The sequence below is a fragment of the Haliotis rufescens genome, unplaced genomic scaffold (assembly GCF_023055435.1).
Source record: "Haliotis rufescens isolate VD_foot unplaced genomic scaffold, xgHalRufe1.0.p SCAF_12, whole genome shotgun sequence".
NCBI classification, from domain to species: domain Eukaryota; kingdom Metazoa; phylum Mollusca; class Gastropoda; order Lepetellida; family Haliotidae; genus Haliotis; species Haliotis rufescens.
This window is the reverse complement of record NW_025963802.1, coordinates 18336991-18360277: the sequence shown is the minus strand read 5'-3', so window position 1 is coordinate 18360277 and position 23287 is coordinate 18336991. Positions and strand designations below refer to the sequence as shown.

Below are 23287 nucleotides of genomic sequence, written 5' to 3'. Positions count from 1 at the left end.
TCTACAGGTCCATCACATTCTACACACAAGGCTAGTTTAGGGCAAGTGTGCAGAAAAACTGGAACGAAAACGTCCCTATACTGTTCCATTTATGCTGTACGTTGTATAAACTTAAAACGCCCCCGTTAACACATAGTAAAGGAAATCCAGTACTGATAACGCTGATACTGAATCCTCCTTGAAATACAGGTTAAAATTTGACTTGAGCAACCCATGCTTTTCGTATTAGAGGCCACTAAAGGGACCGGGTGGTCAGGCTCGCATGTAATCGTATTCCAAATGTGTAGATCGATGCTCATGATGTCAATCACTGGATTTTCTGGTCCATACTCGATTATTTACAGACCGCCGTCACATAGCTTGAACATGTTGAGGACGGGGTGAAACAACAAACAAACAAAATAACGCTAAGTATTCGCCTAACGACGAAAACAAAACAAAATAGCGTGAGTTATCGGCCTTTGGTATGACAATCGCAGACGTTCTGTCGACATTCTAACACTGTTTCTTTTTTTCCAGGTGGAGGTGACGGAGGTCAAAACAAACAGAAGAAGTAGCATCATCATCAAACCATATAAAACCATAATCGCCATCATCATCATCATCAAACTATATAAGGATTCCACTGAAGACATAGTCATCACTGTCAAATCAAAGCTGAATGAACACAAACTCATCCACTAAGAAAAAGTTTGGGTTTCAGAAAAAAAGTCTCTTTGTTATGGTAACAAGAACATTACAACAATATTAAAAGAAAACAAAAAATCGGAAATAAACGTCAACTCGAGGTGCAAGGTCAAGGTCAGGAGGTTTCATTCCTACTCGCTCATGAACATCATCCTCCCCCCCAGAACAGAGTTTTAGTGAAGTGAACATCACGATTACACCCGTACAAGTCGACACTAAAACAATGGACGTCGCTCAGTTCCTGCACTACCTTCTGACCGGATCGCTGTTGCTACTTCCGGGAGCGTACCACGCAGCTGAACAGCGGCGATCTGCGCAGGCCTTCCATTGTAATTACTTCCTCATGTCCATGACCTTCGGTTCCCTTCTCTCCTTCCTCTTCAGTGTTACTGCGATGGTAGTGGTTGTAACTAGTGGCCATGGCGTCAATGTGTGCCCGTGCTACGTGAAATGTGACACACTGGTTCTTGTCTGCATGGTGGCTGGTGTTGCATTGTATAATATGACAAGAGGTTATGCAAAGACATTAACCGTTCCTGAAATCGTTTTCAGTGGTAATTGGCGGGCTGTTGTGTTGTGGGCTTTCTTTGCCATTGGAGTCCAAATGCTTTTACAGAGTCCCCACGAGGCGGGGGTTACCTGTGTTTCCCAGTCTGTGGTCAGTTTGCCGTATGACTCGCATATCTACATACCGATGTTCTCAGGAAGACAAGACTCCACTACTCTGGTGGTACTCAACGCATTGCTGTATGTTCCGCCGTCACTTGTCATCCTTGGCTGTGGTATCAGACACCCGCGTAGTGACCCACACACTTCAGGTGAGGCTTTGCCCAATGCATTACATTAAGTCTGTTGGTTGACGCCTCAGCAACATTACAGCTATACGAATCTTGGCCAGACAAACCAGTGATTGATGTTATCACGCCGTCAGGATAGGATGACATGCATCAACCAAGTCACCGAGTCTGATCACCCGACCCATTAAGTCGCCTCTTACGGTCGGCCAGCACATTAACCCACTTAAAGGGGGATTCCGACCAATTACAGTCCACCCAGCTTAACTCAATTACGCAGGGATATAATCGCTTGTTAGCACTATCTGCAACGTCTAGGCCAGTATACGCCCAAAACTGAAATAATAAAAGGTGTACCTTGACAGGAAATAGATAACTGGCCGTACAACAGAGCACCCCACCCTCTTTAATGCAAACTGTAGTGAGTGAGTTTGGTTTAACGCCGCTAAGATCCCTATTTTTAAGTTATATCAAGGCGTGTCATCTCAATGTGTGACGAAAGCCTAAAGTGATATTGCTAGTCTTTTCGTTTACCGATTTGAGAAACTAAGAACACAAAGCATTGACAACCATGTGGGAAATAGAACCCGGACTTCGTGTCGAACCTAGGTGTCGCTTTCCCACTAGACTACCACTCGACATACTAACTTAATGCACTTAATAAGATCTATCAATTAACCGCTTATAACTCTCGAGGTTTGTGATAGTATGATAATAATATAAACTATTTTACCTTTCTGTTCTAAATTAAATTAATTGAGTTATGTTTTCCTATGGTCTTAATTGACAAAATATGGCACGGTTATGGGCGGTTCTTTAACAGTAATTGGAACCCTGTTTGAGATAAATTAGCTCAGTTGACATGAGAAGACAGGAGGGTTTACCCTTCGGTCAGTAATATTCCAACTTTATCCTTACTTTATCCTTACTTTATCACATCTGTATCCCAACTTTATCACGGCGAATGCCGACTCCGTGGTCTGGATTGAGCCCAGGTTCCGATCGTGTCATAACCAAAGACGTTAAAAGATGGTACGTGTTTTTCCTGCCTGGCGCTTGGCATTAAGGGGATAAAACAAGGAATGGTCGGCTTGGAGTCAGTGTACTGTACCTCAATTGGGTACACAAATTAAAATGGTATCGGTGAATGTTTATGGTTTAGCGGTGTTCTTTTGTCAAGAGACGAGGCCCACGTTTAACCACAAGGCTACCCCTGCCGGCCCTGCTATTGATGACGGTGTGGACTCTTAATCAAGACAATAAGATGTTCTTTTCAATTATCATTATCTTTCCTTCGGTCAACCCCGCTTTTAGCAATATTCCAGGAAATCACGGCGGGGGACACCAGAAATGGGCTTCACACATTGTACCCATGTCGGGAATCGAACCTGGGTCTTCGGCGTGACGCGTGACGAGCGAACGCTTTAACCACTAGGCTACCCGACCGCCCCGAAATGGGGTTTAACGTAGCTTTCAAGATTGTTGAGCTTATATAGCGACGTGCATGCACGCGTGTGTGGCTGCTTATACTAGTCCGGACTAATGCCGATTTTACAAAGCAAGCCCACTGAGATACCATTCCGCAGTTTAACATGAATACCCCACTCACAGTATAATGACTCCGAGCCGAGTTCTTATTTTAGCTAAGAGCCAGGCAGGGTAACAACAAATACCATCATTAACGTCGTTTGGTATGATGTGGCCGGGCATTAAACCCTGAACCTTCCCCGTCCGGGATTGGAGGCGCCTAATCTATGTTCAGTTATCAACATTCGTTATTAAACTTAATTCTGTTCTCTCTTTCAGATGCGCTGCTCAGCGGACAGAACGCATGTCCAATCTGCCAAAACACTTTGACAATACTTCACAATCCGACTTGGAGATATTTCTTTGTTTTCCTACTTTGTATATTCAGACCGATCTTGTTGCTAAACAACTGGTTCCGTCACCATGACTACACGGAGATGGCACCGGCGGTACTTATCATGTGGTTGTTCTATCCAATCAACCTCGTACATGCCATCAACTCTTTCAATTTTCGCAACTTCAGTTGGGCGACTTCGGCCCAAATATACCATGTTTAACTAGCAATTACCACAGAATATCTCGCGCTCGTCAGCTTGGAACGTGTAACTCTACGCGCGTGTTATTAATTGCCGAAATGTTGGAATGAGCCTATTCTATATTGACACTTGTATTTCTCTTGACGAAACTTCTGAATCGCCATTATGCAACATGGGGTCTACTCTATATATAGATGATGACCGGTTTGATTTACTGAACTGGAAATACACGTCGATAACAGCTGAATTGTTGAATTGTTCGACAGGTGTTACTTAGAAGTTGACGGATGACAAAGAAGAAAGAATTTATGGATGACAACTTCTTTAATTACTGTAAATGTGACGGTTCGGTAGAGATCCTTTTCCGTTGTCAAGCAAGACTGAATGATGAACATGGTTCTGAATATACTTCGATATTGCTTGTCACAGAGACGTATCGGTGGAACTCCTGAATCGCCACGACACAATCTGAGATTTCAGAGACACGTGGACTCATCGCCATTGGCTGTGAAATAATGTGTAGTGGTAATATACGAATTGATCTGTTCATACCGAAGATTTCCGACAGTTTAGCTTTACACTAACACGAAGCTATTTTTCCATCGGAATCTCTTACCAAGACGAAAGGGCTACGCATGTGAAGTGATCCCACGTTCGATTCCATGCACTACGCATCATATTGTCCCGATCGGAGCAATATTGATGCCCTCGTAATAAATTTGTCAACCATGTGATTGTAAGGAAAATACACTATCACTCGTCCATCACGCCAAGTGTAATGACCAGGAATCTGATAACATCCTGACTGAACTGCTGATTGTTATAATGTGTGTCAGCTTAATGCGGGGTCGAAAGCGAGCAAGTTCATAGACCCCAACAACTTTGGTGAAACCCATGAGTAAGTGTACATGTGACAAATCAATTTTTACAATCGGGGTGAATCGTGGATCATCTCTTAATGGTTCAACTTTGCACAGCGAGTTAGGACACTGGACAGTAAACAGAGAGGCCACGCTGCGGGAACACCTCATACCCGTACGGGAAGGCTGAGTTCTATGTGCGGCATTGGCACACAGTGTGAGGCCCATTCTTGGTGTGCCCCAACCGTGCGGTGTAAACATGTACTGACTCTCCCGCCTATTTGGGCCGTTTAAGAGTGCGTTTTCAGTTTCAAAATGAAACGTATGGTTCTGTTATTAGCAGTTCAGATCTAAATGCATTGAAATGACACGCATCCTTCACCAACTGTGCGATTTGTTAATGAAGGGATTTGCTTGGTTCACATAGTTATTGGTAAATTATCACACTAAATGTGGACTGACTGAGCGGCGAGGGTAGCCGACTGCAGCAGTCGATGTTAATGCGGTTTTTTTGTATCGAAATGGCTTGGGATGGCTGTTTGAGGGAAAACAGTCATAAAACGGTTGTTATACTTTAACAGGTGTTTGTTATTAATTTATGTTTAGAAAATATTTCCAGCCAACAACTGCTAGTTATCTGATGGTGTGACTGAATATTGTCTGAACGGAAGTCGACAAACTCAGCATTCGCATATGAAGTAATCATGATGTGTAAAGTGATGAAATACTGTAGCTATCTGACAAAATATCAATATTTCACCATATCAAACAGCATTTTATCCAGGAACTATTTTCAGTCTAACTAAATGATGTAATGGTGTTTAGAGTAGGGTTTTGAAGATCAGAAAGAAAATATGTCATCTTCAAGTTAACATAAACAAAAGTCATGTTTTTTCGCAATATATATATTCCTTGAATACAATTTTCAACATACATTAATATTGTCATCACGAACATATATAGAGGTTATCACGCGAGTGTGTTTGGGGATGGAAAATATCTTGCATTAGGAATAAACATTGTATTTAGCAGCCTTGGCGAGCTAAATACATAGTGTTTATTCCTAATACAAGATATTTACCATCCCAAACACACAAGCGTGATAACCTCTTTGTCATATAATGTCATTCTATGATTCCTAGCTTGAAAATCGCTTACCCTCTCTCACAAGCATTACCTAAACATTGCGAGTTTTCCTGGAATGCGCTCATTAATATTTTTTACGTCACAGGGTAAGTGATAAGTCAGTCGGACAGTGACAGTAGCCAATATTGTTCCAATTGAAATATGTTTCTTATACAGTGGCGAAGCAACATATACGCAAAATAACAATTGTTTTTTACTTGCATTTCGCGGCAACCATCGGTCTGTCCGCTGGAGTAACTGTCCCTTGTCAAAGGGAAGCTACTCTAACCCTAGTCTATGGGACGTCACGGCCACGTTCAGACGTTGTTGACAGTCGGTCTGTCCTGTCATAACGTTAAGAGGTGCAATTGGATTTTCACACAGCGACAAAACGAAACAAGGTAACAATTCAAACATATTTCGGCCAAATCCAACTATTTTAATTTGTGGAAAAGGTTTCAAGCCGCAGAGGTCTACAAGCACAGGTATGGCTACTGATCCCACTTGGCTAGGCCTAGTGTGCAAAATTGTTTCGAAATTAATATCTTCAAAGTTGCCAAAACTAATAAAATGCGATGTCACAGTTAGACACTGATTGAAAGTATATTAGACTGTTCTTTTGATAATGATAGCAATTATCTCTGTAGTTTATCCAGATTCCCGATGGCTAATTCTGACTCGATTGCCGAATGACGAGGGCGACGCCATGTTTGTTTATAAACACTGAAAGTAGTCCCTACTTGACCTTTGATATTTGCATCTCTATCCGCATATGACCCCAACGGATATCGTTTTTATCCGTGGGCTTTATCCTGCCGAGAAACCTACCCATTATATGATAGATTTATTTATTTAGAGCTCGAATATTGCACAGTGTGACGTTAAACAACAAACAAACATCAAGTAAATGTGTATTACTTCCCACTCTCAAACTCTGGATGTGTTTCTTTTTTACTAAGAGGTAATACTCTGATAGGTGGAGAATAGCTATGAATAGTTTCACCTTGGGCAATATACTCTGCAAAAAAGTGTTGCCGACATCAGTGTGGAAAGAGTGAGGTATTGCAGAAATTTGGTGACAAAATCACAAAAACACAACCACGTGAGGGCCTGGCGCCGAAACACACCAACATGATATGCACGTGCAACATTACTTGTTGGGCTATAAAAACGTTGGGTTTTCATTTGCATACCATCACAATCTTAAAGCATGTGAACAGCGAAAAACATGACACGACTGTCGGAAGCCCAACGCAACAACGCCTGTCTGGAGAATCATCTGCAGCTGCAGCCAGGTTTTTCCACGTGGCACCAAGCACCATCATTACAAGACTGTGGAGCCGTTATCAGGCACAACACGTGACCTTCCCAGATCCGGTCGACCACGTATCACTACTTGAGCACGGGACAGATTCATACGGCTGTGCCACTTACGTGAAAGACCCACGACGGCCACCTCTACAAGTACGACAATACCAGGATTGCGTAGGACATCAGCACAGACGGCGAGGAACCGTTAACGCGCTGAAGGTATTCGGGTTAGGCGACAAGTTCGAGGTGTCATTTTGACGATCCTGCATCGTCAGCTGCAACGTCAATTGTGTCAAGATCACAGAGTATGGGGACAACTGCGATGGAGACACGTTGGTTTAGTGACGTGTCACGTTTTATGCTTCGCTGTGCGGCAGGCGTCGCCGGGAATGTCATGTACGAAACTGTATAGACGAAGTGAACAGATTTTCTGGTGATTGTGTGATATGAGCAGCCACCTCCTAAAATGGTAGAACAGATTTGGTGGAAGTTCAAGGGAATTTAAAGGGATAAGATTCTTCGGCCACACGTCCTTCAATGCAAAAAGTGAACGTCATTTTCCGAGGCAATTGCAATGCCCGACCCGCACACGGAAGGACTGACAACAGCCTTTTTCAGGAATTACAACATCCAGGTCCTGCCATGGACCTCAAGGTCTCCAGATTTAAATCCAATCGAATATTTATGGTATGCACTGGATCAACGACTGCAAGCCCGTCAGCAACAGACACAGAACCTTCGAGGGTTGGCGCAAGCACTGCAGGCAGACTGCGTGAACATTCCCCAGGCCACAATTCGGGATCTGATTGCTTCCACGAGTTTTGGACTCTAAAGGTGGCCATACAAGATATTGAGAACAGATGACCTTCATCTTAAAAATCTACATTTCACCAGTGCTAAATGGAACCTGGTCAATGACATTGATGTATGCCAATTTTGAACAATCGATTACCATCTGTTATATGATATATAAAATATACTTTTAAAATCACTTTTGCGTTTCTTGTTACAACACATTGTTACAACACATTGAAGAAACAAATATTGAAAAAGCTATGCTGATTTAAATGTCGAATATTAACAGACCGCGGTCATATAGCTGGAATATTGCTGAGTGCGACGATAAACAATAAACAAACAAGGAAACAAATATGTGTCGAGTATATGTGTTATATGCCGGGCAATGTCCTAACATCTTCGTCAACCCGCTGATGACGTCACGATGTCTGGTTTTTTTCCATGTGGGGGGAATACAATATATTTGGCAAATGGCATTCAGAAGCTGTGATGGCAATGACTTCCTTTCTATCCCCTCAATAAAACGTTCCGGTACAGATGCTAGTAACTTTATCAAGCAAGTGACTGCTCGACTGTCTTAATGGACGGGATACAGATTACACAGCGGTCCAAGATTCTGCAAAGCACCGCGCATGAAATTCTATGCCTTCATGGTAAAGGATGTTTAACTCCAATTTGAATTTGTACATTCACAAGCCATATGGATCAAGTACGTGTCACAAACACAAATTAACAAAGCAAAATTAATATGAATCTCACAATAGTAGGTTAAAGCTAATCGGTACATGCTAGGAAAGCACTGCGCCCCAAGTACCTATTCTTACCCATAATCCCCAAAGTGAGTGAGTGAGTGAGTATGGTTTTACGCCGCTTTTAGCAATATTCCAGCAACATCACGGCAGGGGACACCAGAAATGGGCTTCACACATTGTACCCATGTCGGGAATCGAACCCGGGTCTTCGGCTTGACGAGCGAAAGCTTTAACCACCAGGCTACCCGACCGCCCCTAATCCCCAAAGGGATTTAAGAAAAGAAGCCAGAAGTGTTCCCCCAATAAGAATAATTTCCTGTTGCGCCCAGATTTTCTTCATTAGTGGTCGAAGGCGCCGCAGATAGCTGTGCAGAGTTGCGTACCTTGGGCACGCGAGAAACCTATGAATCTTGGTTCGAATCTCAGTTGGCCTCGATTATGTTTCCAGGTTTGTCAGCACCATATCCGTGCTCGTGGGTTTCAGCTAAGTGGTAAACGTCTGAGACCTGCATCACGTCGGGCTTTCCTCCCACAAGTTGACACGCCGTGATATAACTGGAACACTGTAAAAAGCTCGTTGAACCAAACTCACTCGTCAATTTGCTGCACACATGCGGCACGCAATCGGATTTTACATCCGCTTCTATACAAGAGGAGTTACCTCCCTTCCTCATTGTGCAATACACTATCAGTGATAACGCATGTGAACCAGGAGAGGTCAGTGATACTCGTAACACCGAGCACACGCTACTCCCAACAAATATCCATCGATCGCCATGTCTACCGCACACAGTGACGACCAGACACCGACGTTGTTCCGTGACGACTACCACGACAAGTTCTCTCCAGTGAGTTACCTAAGTTACTACTGGGGCAGCGAACGCGTGCAACAAGACTGGTTCCAGTTTCACCTCGATGGTGGCTACAAATACTTCAGACACGGTGAGTCTACAGCTACAACACTGGACAAACGTTAGATGTTCTTTAGGCCACCCATGGCTTGACTTCCCCCACTGACGCAACCCGAAATCGGGCTAACCGGAAGTTAGTGGTTTTTAGGCTTCCTGTCTTACAGGTGAGGTGAAATTGGGTTTAACGTCGCGTCCAAGATTATTGCATTTATATAGCGACATGCAGGTACGTGTGTGTGTGGCTGCTTGTACTAGTCCGGACTGATCCCGATTTATAGTGCTAGCCCACTGAGATACCATGCCGCAGTTTAACATGAATACCCAACTCAGACACAGTATACGGACTCCGAGCCGACCAGTCCTTGTTTTAGCCCCTTAATGCCGAGCGCCAGACAGGGTAACAACAAGTACCATCTTTTAACGTCTTTTGATATGACGCGGCCGGGGATCGAACCCCGGACCTTCCGCTGTCCGGGCGGACGCTCTACCACTAGACCACGGAGGCGGCTCCTGCCTTACAGAGTTGCGTCTCTTTAGACCAGTATGACAACCATGTTCCCTACCTTACAGGAGATATTTAGATCAATATTGGACGAAAAACGCATATTTGTGTCACTCGCGTCATCTCAGTACAAAGGCTAAACATGCATGTATATGTGATCTGATCTGAAAAATATTATCCTGTGAGGTGAAAATATTTTAATCTGTTCATTCGACTGACCGTGTTTTTAATATGGATAACCTCTTTAAGTTGGAGAACAAGTATAATGTAAGTTCAATTAAAGCTTTGGCGTGTAATTTTGAATTTAATTCTCATACGTTATACTCGCTCCCATCATCATCATCATCATCATCATCATAATTTTGGGCGGTCGGGTAGCCTGGTGGTAATATCGTTCGCTCGTCACGCCGAAGACCCGGGTTCGATTCCCGACATGGGTACAATGTGTGAAGGCCATTTCTGGTGACCCCCGCCGTGATATTGCTGGAATATTGCTAAAAGCGGCGTAAAACCATACTCACTCACTCACTCACTCACTCGTCATAATTTACCCATAATCCTAGAGGGCATCTCGGGGACGAGGTTACTGGATCTTGGGTGTGGTCCTAACATCGGCAGCATGATTGGCGCCCCCGAGCACTTCACCCACATCGTCATGGCGGACTTCTCACAGGCCAATCTTGACGTCATCAAGAGCTGGATGCGTGGTGATGACGTCAACTTCAGCTGGAGTCACGTGTGTCAGTACTACCTCAAGAAATACGCACTTGAGTAAGTTTTTATCCAAGACTCTGACTGTAAAGATCTACTGTTCTCGGATTAAGACAGTAATGTTCAACACTGAAGGCCATTTGTCCATAATACAAATCTCTCAATCCCTAGAACAAATCTTATCCGTATCCCTAGCCTGCTGTTTTACTAAGAGTCCATTCGGCTGCCTTTACTGAAATATATATATCAAATTTTATTGTATATTTTGTATTGGTATTGATTTTTTGTTTTTTTTGTTTTGACATCATTAATTCATGTTAATTGTCCACGATTTCACATGGCCCTGTACATTGCCACGTGGACTGGCATACCAGGGTTTGTATTTGGGTTTGAGTTGCTTAAAGCAATAATACTCATCTAATTATTCAGTACACATTTAATTTTTTCTGCAACATTAACATTGTTATACTGTTGTACTTTGTATTGTATTTCTAGTTCTCTTTTAAATATTCTAGGTATTGGTATTGATGAGCTGAATAAATTATCGTTATTGCAAATATCTGACTGCCACGTTGTCTACTTCCAGTCCCGCCTTCGAATCCACTCGACTGCATTCTCTGAAATCCTACATCAAGGACATCGTTCAGTGTGATGTGTTACAATCGGAACCTCTCGGGCCATCGTACACGGGCTTTTTTGATTGTGTGTTCAGCAGCTTTTGTCTTGAGACAGCATCTCGGGACATCGACACCTACAGACGAAGTGTGCTGAATGTCGCTTCCCTCCTTCGGGATGGCGGCCATCTTGTGATGAGGGGGGCTTGTGGAGAGCACTGCTACCCTGTGGGTGGGAAAAACTTCCATACGTTAGCCTTGACCCCAAGTCACCTGACGACGGCCTTGACAGATGCGGGGTTCAAGGTCAAGGAACTCCAAATAGAAGGGGTAGATGATCCCGATGATGTTGACGTCAATAAAATACATGGCTTTTGTGTCTTGGCCCAGAAAGTTGGCTTATGAACAGTTTGGGGTGATAGCAGATTGGTTTGATTCTAAGAGAGGACGCACACGGATACACACACACGCACGCACACGCTGCCTTTGCGAGCAAGACCAGTAATAATTAAATGCATTTTCTGTATTCATTTTCCTAACCATATTCTCTAAATATTACTGCCCAGGATTGGATAATAAAATATCAGCAATTCATATTACACGTTATATTTTATTGTAATATTACGATGTATTCTCATGTGGCCTGTTTCATCCATGATTTATGTTGATGGTGTTGGACCCGAACACTTGCTTGTCCACTAAACCTGTATAATGTAAGAAAGTATTGTTCATATACATGATAAATGCTGTCATCTCTTCAGCACTTGTTTTAAACCTCTAACACCACCACGTGTTGAAATACAGCTAAAATGCTTGTTTTCTTTCTAAGATTTGAACATTAAGCAAGTCTTTGATATGACCCGTGAAGATTCCAGGGTAGAATAGGTCTTCAGCAACCCATCCTTGCCGTAAAAGGCGACTATGCTTGTCGTAAAAGGCGACTCACGGGATCGGGTGGTCAGGCTCGCTGACTTGGTTGATGCATGTCATCGATCCCAATTGCGTGGATCGATGCTCATGATATTAATCGCTGGGTTGTCTGGTCCAGACTCGATTATTTACAGACCGCCGTCATATAGCTGGAATATTGCTGAGTGCGGCGTTAAACAACAAACCAACCAATTTACAGGATATACATGACAGGGCCAACATAGCACAAACGTGTTGAAAATCATCATGGGTCAACGACTTTTCTATTCGTAGAAATTGATTTTTCAATCAATTTTGGAATAATTCTGTTCTTAATTTTTTGATATAATTCTAAAACTTGCCGATCGTAAGGTGTTGACGTGCTCTGTCAAAGTGCTGTTGTTCCTGGTGTTTTCTGCCCAAAATGTATTGGCACTCATATTTAAACATTGACTTTCCTGCCACTCTGCATTATATATCCTATCATTATAATGTCATGATTTGGAAATGCCTACCGAGAATGACTGAAAGAAAAGTACTTTTCAGAAATATTTCTTTCGTGGTGATCAACTGTTTCAATCCAGATGTGGTATAAGTGATTTGAAACCTCTGATTAAGCAAGCAGAATAGAGTATTTTCTAAATTCATGGGAAACTGTATTTTTCTGAAATCTTAACATGTATTTGATGATAAAACATCAAATTTGTGATATCAAAAAATCAGAAGTGTTTTTGTAATCAGAAATCCGATTTTGAGATATCAGGAATTGATTTTATGTTAAAAGAAATATCTCCTTCAAATGGAAAATCATCGCAACCAACATGCTTGTTGTCAGATGTGTAAAACATTTGACGAAAAGGGAAATATAAAGTGGGCATCCCATGTTAGCAATTTACTTCAGCTTTCCAAAAATTTACTTTCCCTATATGTCGAGCAGTAGTCCACTGACCCGTGAAGATCCGGGGTAGAATAGGTCTTCAGCAACCCATACTTGCCGTAAAAGGCGACTATGCTTGTCGTAAAAGGCGACCAACGGGATCGGGTGGTCAGGCTCGCTGACTTGGTTGATACATGTCATCGATCCCACATTGCGAGGATCGATGCTCATGATGTCAATGACTCGATTATTTTACAGACCGCCGTCATATAGCTGGAATACTGCTGAGTGCGGCGTTAAACAACAAACAAACAAACAGTAGTCCAGCAGCTCCTGCCTTTGGTGTATGCATTTGATAACATTTGAAGAACCATCACAGATTCCAAAGATTGTCATACGACTTTTTCTCAAAGTTGTTTGGTCAGTTAAATCGTTCAAGGTCTCGATGAAGCCTACAACTCGTTTTATGGGTGGAGGACATTTCAAAATTTGTGACTTTGTGAATCAGTGACTCTACCGGCCAGGATACGTTCACCTTCTCGCGAATACCTCGTACCATCACTGTTTGATTGTGATTAATAGACTAATGCTCAAGATATTGTCGGAATTGTACAATAGACTACTTTTAAAAGAGATTTCTTATGATTATGGAAAGGGTTTTGTCGGCGTTTATTGGAAATTATTATTGTTTGGTTGAGATTGTGGTAATATTTTCATTGCTTATTTCAAACAACGCTGTATGGATATCGGATTTGAAAACTGGCACAGTAAAACGGTTAGCTCATCATTCGTATGTATATACGTTTCATACAAATCACTACTTGAACTTGAAAAAATATATTAAAGAATGAATGTCACATGATGATTTGATCAGAACATTGTAAACATTTCGTTGTTTGTCACGCAAATTAAATTCGTATTTTCCCATAAACTGCCACTTGCGGATTAGGAGTTTTAGGGAGCGTTGTTATACGCAGAATGTCATGGTAAGATTATAAATAACATATTTTTAATCATTTCGTGACAAACACGCAAAATTATATCTGTAAAATTAAATGGGTGATGGACTTGACAGACAATATTGTTGACCAGTATTTTATTTACTGCGGTATGACTTTAAGGGAGAATTCATTATTTCATGAACCAATTTAACTAGCGGTATCACATATTCGACATACTCGTATTAATAAATGCGTTTCGAATTTGGAATTTTAAAAACTGATTTTGGCGGTATCCAAAAATATTTGAGGGGCGGTCGGGTAGCCTAGTGGTGAAAGCGTTCGCTCTTCACGCCGAAGACCCGGGTTCGATTCCCGACATGGGTACAATGTGTGAAGCCCATTTCTTGAGTCCCCCGCCGAGATACTGCTGTGATATTGCTAATAACCTTATAAGTTATAGTGTCAAAGGTGTTAAATGACTAGAACCTATCCTTGTCAGGGTTGGTACAGGGTTTATCGTACAATTGTCATTAAAGTATGGGTGTGGGGGAGGATTGAGGTCGTTATCGTGAATTGTTGTATAATTATATGTATATATAAACGCATTGGAATTTCATTTCTATGGTTGTCCAGAAGAGGATTAATTACTAGAATGAACTTAGTTTTCTTATTTATTTGAGAAATACTCTGTGTGTTTTGTATTATATTTTGACGAAGAATTCAAATACATCAAATGAGTGACAAATCTCCTGTGCAATGTCAAATGAAAAAAAACAGTCGTCAGCAAAAGCAGCATAGATTTCCCATGCATGGGAAAGGAGAATACTTAATACATAACATTATATACAATGTTTTTATTAATATCAAAAGAGGGGCGTGGATATTTTTTACCTACATTGCATATACTATTAGATATTGTGTATTCTCGATCTCTGTGAACTTTTCACAGATAAAGAAATAATAATAAATAAATGCAAACCATGTTAACTTATGCAATATTTATAGCAATATATGATTAACATATGGATAATTAATATAACATAAAATATTTCCTTTCATAACAAGAAGTATATTTAATGAAATAAATGAATAAATGTAACTGTCTGGATTCCTTTCATATGTCATGAAGAACTAACAACAACTTACTGATAACTTTCGCTGGGATAATAACTCCTTGCCCCAACAACAAAAACAGAATCCATCATGATAACGGCACGTAATCATAATTCAAAGCATACAAAAATAATATCCGGTATCTTCGGGCATGTCTTGTTGAGTTTCAAAGAGCATCAGAATGTATAATAAATTTGTTGCAATCAATTAGTGCTGAAATATATTTGTTTTGATCAAAACTGAAAGGACGGAAAATCTATAATGAAAAGGGTTTGGTCACTAACGTAAATATTCTCTTTGACATTATACGAAGAGTATTCTAAGATCATTAAACTCGACAATCGTTGATTGATTGCGCCAAGCAACCTTGATACCAAATTTGGTACCTCACGTATAATGCGGTACATAATTGTCGAAACAGATAATTACGTTTTTCATAAGTTATCCTTAATTTGTGACATATATACGGACAAAAATTACCTCAGAGGATAATCTTCTCTGGGGGTTTAAGAGGATTAAAATAATTCCAGCTTACATCAAGCACTGTAATAAAATAAAGAAATTATAGCATACCATCTTAACATTCCATTGAAAAGAATAGTGACTAACTAAGAAACCAAATTATATTTATCTCCGATACTATGCCCTCATCAGTATACACACACACATACATACACACATACATACAAACACATACACACATAGGTATGTATGTATGTGTGTGTTTGTGTATGTGTTTATGTATGTATGTATGTATGTATGTATGTATGTATGTATGTTTGTATGTATGCCAGTAAATACGACCTCTATATGTCATTGGTATCAGATCTATGACTGCACTTCTACATATAGTTCCAAGTGAAAGATGAGTGACACTACTTTGTGAGAGGTCCCACAAAAATGCTGATATGAGCAATTAAAGGTTATGCAAAATGTAACAAATGAACAAAGTAAGATATTTTAAAAGATAAAATAGAAACACAAACCTGTAGATATTATACGAATTAGAATGTAGCAAATACATTAGATAAACGTATCTTCTACGTAGACAAAAGTATGTCCAACGAAGACATAAGTATATTCTTCGCAGATAATACGTTTTTCATTTTTTATCACTAATTTGAGACGTACAATAATCCCCTGAAAGCATAACCTCCTCTGGGGGTTTAAGAGCATTAAAGTAATTCCAACAAACAACAAGCACTGTAATGAAATTACAACATACTTTGTTAAAATTCTGATGAAAAGATTAGTAACTATCTAAGAAACCTCAGATTGGGCCTCATCAGCATAGACACACAAACACACACACACACACACACACGCACGCACGCACGCACACGCACGGACGCACGCACACACATACATTCACACATACACACACACAGATACAGACACAAACACGTGTTGCACACACTACATACCCATACAAAAACACCCCCACACAAACACTATATGTGTGTATACATGTACGTATGTATGTATGTATGTATGTGTGTGTGTGTGTGTGTGTGTGTGTGTGTGTGCGCGCGCATATAGGTGTGTATGTAATGACAGTAAATGTGAGCTCTATGTCATTGGTATCACACACATGACTGCACTTCTACATACTCTAGATGACAGTATCATGTACGTAGATGAAAGTATGTAAGTGGACGATAGTATCTAGATGGCATACTATTATCTACGTAGAAGATACTATCATATACGTAGATGAAAGTATCTTCTACGTAGATGAGAGTATCTTCTACGCAGATGGTAGTATCTTCTACGTAGATGATAGAATGCCACAAACATCACATCACTTCCAATAAATGTCTTTCACTATGTTGATACCACCCTTTAATGACGATTGTACGATAAAGCCTATACCAACCATCCCTCACTTAACAGTTTTGTACGTTTGTCATCATACACAGTATTTCTCGAATTGTACATGTGAAACACAAGCTCAACTGACAAAGATCATTTCTAGTCAATTGGCGTCTTGGACACTACGGTAGTAAGGTTATTACAATTTACGTAAGAATTTATTACATTTTACCGCAAGTAGAGATTATTACAATTAACGTCAATTTGTTTTACAATTTGCGTATTACAATTACGTCAAATATTATTACAATTTGCTGCAAGTATTACAATTTACCTTTTTATTACAATTTACGTCGTAACAAGCGGCGTAAAACCATACTCACTCACTCAATACTTCATTTTGTAATATTAGTAATTTGATTTACGTTTATTGACATGAATAAATATAACGTGTGATATCAATAAATGTTACAGTATCATAAAACAAGGAATAAATGGTAAATCTCATAGTTGTGAGGTCGTGCTGATAGTTTGTGGAGTGAACTGATGTGCACAATAAAACGTAAATGACAGAATAATCAGTCTCAATTATCCACCAAACAGACGTAAGAGGCAAAATAGTGCTGAAAACAAGGTAAGATCACTGAAAATCAGTGATTACACCCGCAACTCGCACAATTTGCATAAGCAAGTTAGTGTTTTTGGCCTAACGCCGCACAAAAGTACTCGACCTACGCCTTCGGGCGTAACGTAGGCGTAACCTACCCGTATACACTTTCTATTTTTTCGGGGTTTATTGTAAATATACAATCATGTCATCTATCGTTATATGTAGCGAACTGTCGGAGCAACGTACCTTGGCCGTGCCACGATCGTTATTATTATACTTGGTTTTCAAACACAATATTTATAATGAACCATTCGTCAGTTCATGTTATCCTCCGACATTGAGACGACATACTATGACAGAACTTTCGTGGCATGAGATTGGATTTGTACTGAAAGTGATATTTCATACCACGGCGCCATGCAATTTATTATGTGTATATGTAAACAGGTCCACCACCCGGTCCAGCGAATGTAATGTTTCAGCCGCACACCTTAACAACGACAGAATTCTCTGTTAATACACTTCATGTATTGATTCCGACAAAGGTCCCGACCCAGAGGGTGGTTCGTGCAGGTGCGTACTCAATCTCGGTATGCACCTCCCTAATCTAGTCCTACCCTGCAGCACCGTGTCGCAGTGGTTTATTAATGAGCAGAGATAGCAGGCATTGTCGCACTGGGTCGACTGTAATTTGTCATTGGTGCTGTGTCACTAGTGCAGGTGAGGTAACCAAGCACTATGTGTTACGTCAGTGTAGACGTGGACAGGGACGTGGACGTTGACGACGTTTTCTTTGTGCAGAGTGGGTGATGTGAAGAGGCATCAAGACGTGTTTCATGTAAGTATGGTTTAAATGCATTTATAATCGGTATATACATGTATACATACACACAATCAATGACAGATCTCCCAACGAGTAAATGTACCTGTTGGTTTTGTTTGGATAAGTTTAAACTATAACGTGGCGTCTACAAGTTGTTGGGTTGATATTTTTATTCGTTACACTGACACAACCCCACTCCGCACATGGGGACATTGTCTGATTCTAGTCGTGGTGCCTCCTGAGAATTGCTGTAAATGGCGCTTAATGCTGTTGATTGATAATTAAAGTTTACCGTTTTTGGCACTGACTATTTTCATGGCGCTTCATGAAATAGCTCGGTGACTCCCCATTTAGCAGACACGCCAGTTTGAAGACCCCCCAAACAAACAAAATACAAGGTTAAAAACACATTGAACCATAAGCTTGGACTCATCACTCATTCTTGTTGTTTATTTACTGCGAAGCAATTATCGATTCACTTGTACACCCAGAGGTTTTTATCAGTTGTATTTATTAAATGATAAAAAGAAATATATGATACATTGAGTGACGGTCCAACGAACACAAGCAAGTGTTGATTTACTGAATAAAACTCAACACCGCGTGCATATTTGCAGTTAACACGAACACTTATGATAGTTGCTCATCCTTTCCATAAAAAATATATATTTTTAAGAAAAAAAATTTCTGCTTAGTCGGGATTAAGGTATATGATATTGACATTATTAAGTTGTTGAAATAATTGACATTTTGGCAAATGTATTAAAATTTACAGATAGATAAAATTAAGAATGTGTCCAAATAAACTTATATTGATTATGTTAATATTTGTTTTATTAGAAAACGGGATATCATAATGTATTGGGAGAAGTTAAAACTGTCCAAAATGATCAAATATGCTCAACAAACAAACAAACCATTTCAGCTCACCTTCACCTAAACACGATTTTATAACCGGCATTTTATATGAAATAAACTATGGTCCGATTCTGATGTTTATACTTTCATTTTTTGGCTGAGTATAATAACGGCTGAGTAATTTCAAAACGACATGTTTAAACTAAATGTTCAATCAAGTTACTGGACAATTCCCACAGATACCTTCAGTGACGACCTCTATGCTTGGAGTTATACGTCAAAGGTGTCAAATATAGATCGTCTTTACATAATTATATTGTTTACAATATTGTCAATATACTCACTTAGTGTTAGAGAGGGTACATCATAAAAAATGTCTGTATATGAGCCAAAATGGAAGCAAATTTAAGTTTATTTGAGGCAGGGGGCATATAGGGCTTGCTGATCAGCGTCATAATAAATCGCTGTGGCGTCATTCAGTCGTTGGTTAAATGTCCCAGATCTGGCACGATTATGAACCTTGATCTGACATGATCACTGGTTACATAAAAAAACGCTAGGCATCTACGATTCCTACATAAAGCAGATGTGACGTGATGATACGGAATACTGAAATCGTCCTCAAAAAGAAATTCACGCATAAAAAGTAAAGTATATTGTGTTACATCTGTTCACAGGATGTTCGGGAGGAGGACGATAAGGTGTTCCGCAAGACGTCGCATGTTCCTGATGACCCTACTGGGCTGCAGTATATTTCTAGCTGTAGCTAACCTGATCAGACTGCTGCAGGCACCGCACACTAGGGAACACTATCGAGCACGCGCTGGAAATAGTGGAGCAAATGGCAAGAACGGAGCACCATACGCAGGAATGCGCCGAAGGAAAGATCCTACATCTGAAAGACTCAACCAGGATTATTCTACAGAAACATTTGATCGTCAACCTTTTGCCAATATTCAGCAGAAAGGAATACATCTGGATACATTCAGGAACAAATCTTGGAGCATCGTTCATCAAATGAAATCACCCGATGACATAAGCAGGTACAATAAAACACCTAATTCAAATCAAAACCTGACAGTTCACTTCCTTTTTGGTGAGGATACTTCCCATTTTGAAATCCACAACTTCCTGTCAGTATGGAGCGTGATGAAGTACATCCGTCCATGCAAAGTTATGTTCCATTGTCACGTGATGCCTGTGAACACGCCGTGGTGGAGGCGAGCCCTTCAGATAACCCCAAACAGAACCATAGTCCCCTTAAACACCTCCGGGAAATATTCTCGAGATACGCCCAACACGAGGGATATGGTATGGAAGAACGGCGGGGTCATTGTTACACCGAACATCGTGTTCCTGAGGCATCTGCATGATCTACAACGATTTGATCTGCTTGCTTACATTAATAAAGATAACGTAGGCATGCTGTACTTGTCAAACGTGTCCACTTCAAAAGATATAGCTGATCTTATTGATGATACTTACAAGAAAGGTCAAATTGATTTTAGGAAAATAATTGCACATATTGAGAGGAGGAACTTGCTCCGCCATGAGCAGGAGGATTCCAGGATGTGCTGTCTGAATGATGCGCAGTTACCAGCTGCTGACCATCTGTTGAGAAATAAAACACTGGTCAGTATAGACGTGACCTACACGGCCTACAACCCACCACCAACACTGGACAACATCTACAGGTCATCGACTCAGATGGCGGCTATAGGTAGACAGGTCTTGTTTGAATCTACGGCCAAAGTTGCACGATCTGTACCCAACGTATTTCATTATCTGTGGAAAGAGGGTACAGTCAGGGATCTAAACATGATGGAACTGTTGAGTATTAAAAGCGTTTACCATTTTGCAAATCCCAAAGAAATACGTTTCTATGGCACCGTTACCCCGTCCGGACCACGATGGGATGACGTCATAAAACTGCCGTCGTTTACGTTCATTCAAACAGATCCACCAGTGTCACGTGACAGCTGTATGGTGTGTAAGATACTTCATGATCATGGCGGTACCTTTATCAATTTTGATGTTATTCTCACAGAAGGAGCAGATATATTTCGTCTAGGGTATAGCGTGAGGCTTGGCACCAAAGGTTCGGGATCTAATATCACAATAGACTTTGGCCACAGATTACAGATTTTAACAAAAGAGGAGTTTCAGAAGCAACAACATCACGGGTGTTCAAACGTCGTCATGTCGATGGCGAAAGGGCGTTATTTTGCAGTTATCTGTCCACAAGTTATACATGTCGGCAATTCGAAGGGAATCACTTCCTGTTTGAATTCTACTTTTCTTCAAATATCTAGTCCAGATTATATAATACAGAACGTGAGTACGACATCAGTCGCTTCAGTAACAGGTTGTGTTGGGGAAGTAGCCAGATACGTGTTGTTTGGAGAGACAAACGTTTTTACAGAAGAAACATATCGCGTGCCAAACGTCATCCATTACATTTGGTTTGGGAAGGAAACACATTTTCATCTTCATATGTTTCTTTGTATTTACAGTGCATTCATTAACCAGAAACCAGATCACATATACTTCCATTACGACCACTTACCGAAAGGGACGTGGTGGCAGACCTTGACCTTTGCAGTCAACTTGACCTTGGTGCGCACAGCGCCACCTACTTCCGTCTTCGGGCGACCAATCAACGTGGTAGAACATCAGTCGGACGTCGCCAGGTTAGAAATTCTCAGGAAGTATGGCGGTATCTATCTCGACATCGATGTGTTTGTAATCAGCTGTCTTGACCCGTTACGAACACACAGTTTCGTAATGGCGGAGGAACAACCATCAACGTTAGGGAATGGCATCATTCTCTCTGAGAAGAATTCTAAATTTCTTGAGCTGTATTTGAACTCTTACAAAAGTTTTAATGACTCGTTTTGGGGCTATAACTCCGTTGTTATGCCCTATTCAATAATGCTTCACAACAGGAATCTCATTCACCTTGGACCACGTGACAGAATCCTAAAACCTGATTGGTCGACGTGCTTGGACGACATATGGTACCCTGAGAGCAAGTACTACTGGCAAGACAACTACATCCTACATCTTTACTGTAAGATGAACGTGGACAGAGATCTACCGTTCATGGATTCACTGATCTCTACACCCCGGTTCGCTACTTCCACTTTTGGCCAAATAGCCAACATCGTATACAAGCATTTTAAAAGAACTGTCGGCCATTAGCCACCTAACAGGGACCCTAATAATTCTGAACAACTGAAAGTCGGCATATTGTGTTTTAGATTTTTGACGTAGTTTGAGAACCTATATTAATAGTCTGGATGTCGAACGACGGATAGCGTCATATACATTTACATGTTCCGGGACGTGGTTTCTGGAATATTGAAGTTAAATTCACCAGTTGATAAATCTGAGTTATTGTAGATGTGTAGTAGAATAGTTGAGGATAAATGCACCTGTTATACACACGCTATCTAGCCTATGTGGTGGTTTTGAATGGTGGTGTGAGAAAGGTTCAAATGAAAGAGGACACTATGTGGTAGCCTAGTGCTTTGACCTTATAATACCAGGATTTCAGGGCAAAACTATACTTTATTGCACTACACATGGGGGTAATACAAATGTAATTACTTTTCTAAGACGCCTAATTTAAAACTGATCCAGTGTTTTAATTGAAATGTGTTTAAAATCAAAACTGTACTGTGCCTTAAATTGAAAATCCTCGGACAGGGCTAACTGACGGGTTATTCCACTTGATTGCCTGTACCCTTACGTTAAGAAACATATTTACGTTTAAACATAATACAACACCACTAAAATTGGTAGTTTATTGTTAAAATAGGTTGTTCTTCCTCATCCGTTCAGCGTATGGTTAAAAATAAACCCATGCAGCAATAAGAAGGATTTTTTTTTAATTTAAGTTTATATAAACTGGGTGTCAAAAGAAAGTATAGGTCGAGTTCCATGATCGATAAAAAAAATAACAAGAAGAGGTTTTATTGTGAATTATAATATAATCTAGGAAGGGGTAACACATGATTGATCAACCACAGTTTGAATGAAATTGTGCAATCACAGGTAATGCAAGCTCAAGGTAAACAATGGTGGGGTAAGAAATTTCATTTTCAAAAGTTGTCTGAAATGTCACACAAAAAAGTGTCAGACACACTACAAGTTCATTGTCGACACAGTTGCCTTCAATAGCGTGTATGGCCTCCAGCTGCCTCAATGCATGCTG

The 23287-nt window shown here is 40.6% G+C and overlaps 3 protein-coding genes across 3 annotated transcripts; all 3 read left to right on the top strand.

Annotated features, from left to right (window-relative positions):
- The first annotated feature begins 531 nt into the window (after positions 1-531).
- LOC125378358 lies at positions 532-3565 on the top strand. The gene is made up of 2 exons (XM_048393800.1): positions 532-1505; positions 3288-3565. The coding sequence occupies exons 1-2, from the start codon at positions 911-913 to the stop codon at positions 3563-3565; spliced, it is 873 nt and encodes a 290-aa protein (XP_048249757.1). The 5' UTR covers positions 532-910.
- A 5503-nt stretch (positions 3566-9068) lies between these two features.
- On the top strand, positions 9069-11722 carry LOC124145666 (nicotinamide N-methyltransferase-like). Its single transcript, XM_048393799.1, has 3 exons — positions 9069-9332; positions 10367-10574; positions 11101-11722. The coding sequence occupies exons 1-3, from the start codon at positions 9167-9169 to the stop codon at positions 11531-11533; spliced, it is 807 nt and encodes a 268-aa protein (XP_048249756.1). The 5' UTR covers positions 9069-9166; the 3' UTR covers positions 11534-11722.
- Positions 11723-18095: 6373 nt separating this feature from the next.
- LOC124145665 lies at positions 18096-23068 on the top strand. The gene is made up of 2 exons (XM_046515532.2): positions 18096-18228; positions 19749-23068. Coding segments are annotated over exons 1-2 (2526 nt in total). The 5' UTR covers positions 18096-18226; the 3' UTR covers positions 22273-23068.
- Positions 23069-23287: the final 219 nt, after the last annotated feature.

Coding starts and splice junctions, on each gene's coding strand:
- LOC124145666 (XM_048393799.1), top strand. CDS start 9,167: ATGTCTACCGCACACAGTGACGACCAGACACCGACGTTGTTCCGTGAC. Junction 9,333..10,366: donor CTACAAATACTTCAGACACG/GTGAGTCTACAG, acceptor CCATAATCCTAG/AGGGCATCTCGGGGACGAGG. Junction 10,575..11,100: donor CTCAAGAAATACGCACTTGA/GTAAGTTTTTAT, acceptor GTCTACTTCCAG/TCCCGCCTTCGAATCCACTC.
- LOC125378358 (XM_048393800.1), top strand. CDS start 911: ATGGACGTCGCTCAGTTCCTGCACTACCTTCTGACCGGATCGCTGTTG. Junction 1,506..3,287: donor TAGTGACCCACACACTTCAG/GTGAGGCTTTGC, acceptor TCTCTCTTTCAG/ATGCGCTGCTCAGCGGACAG.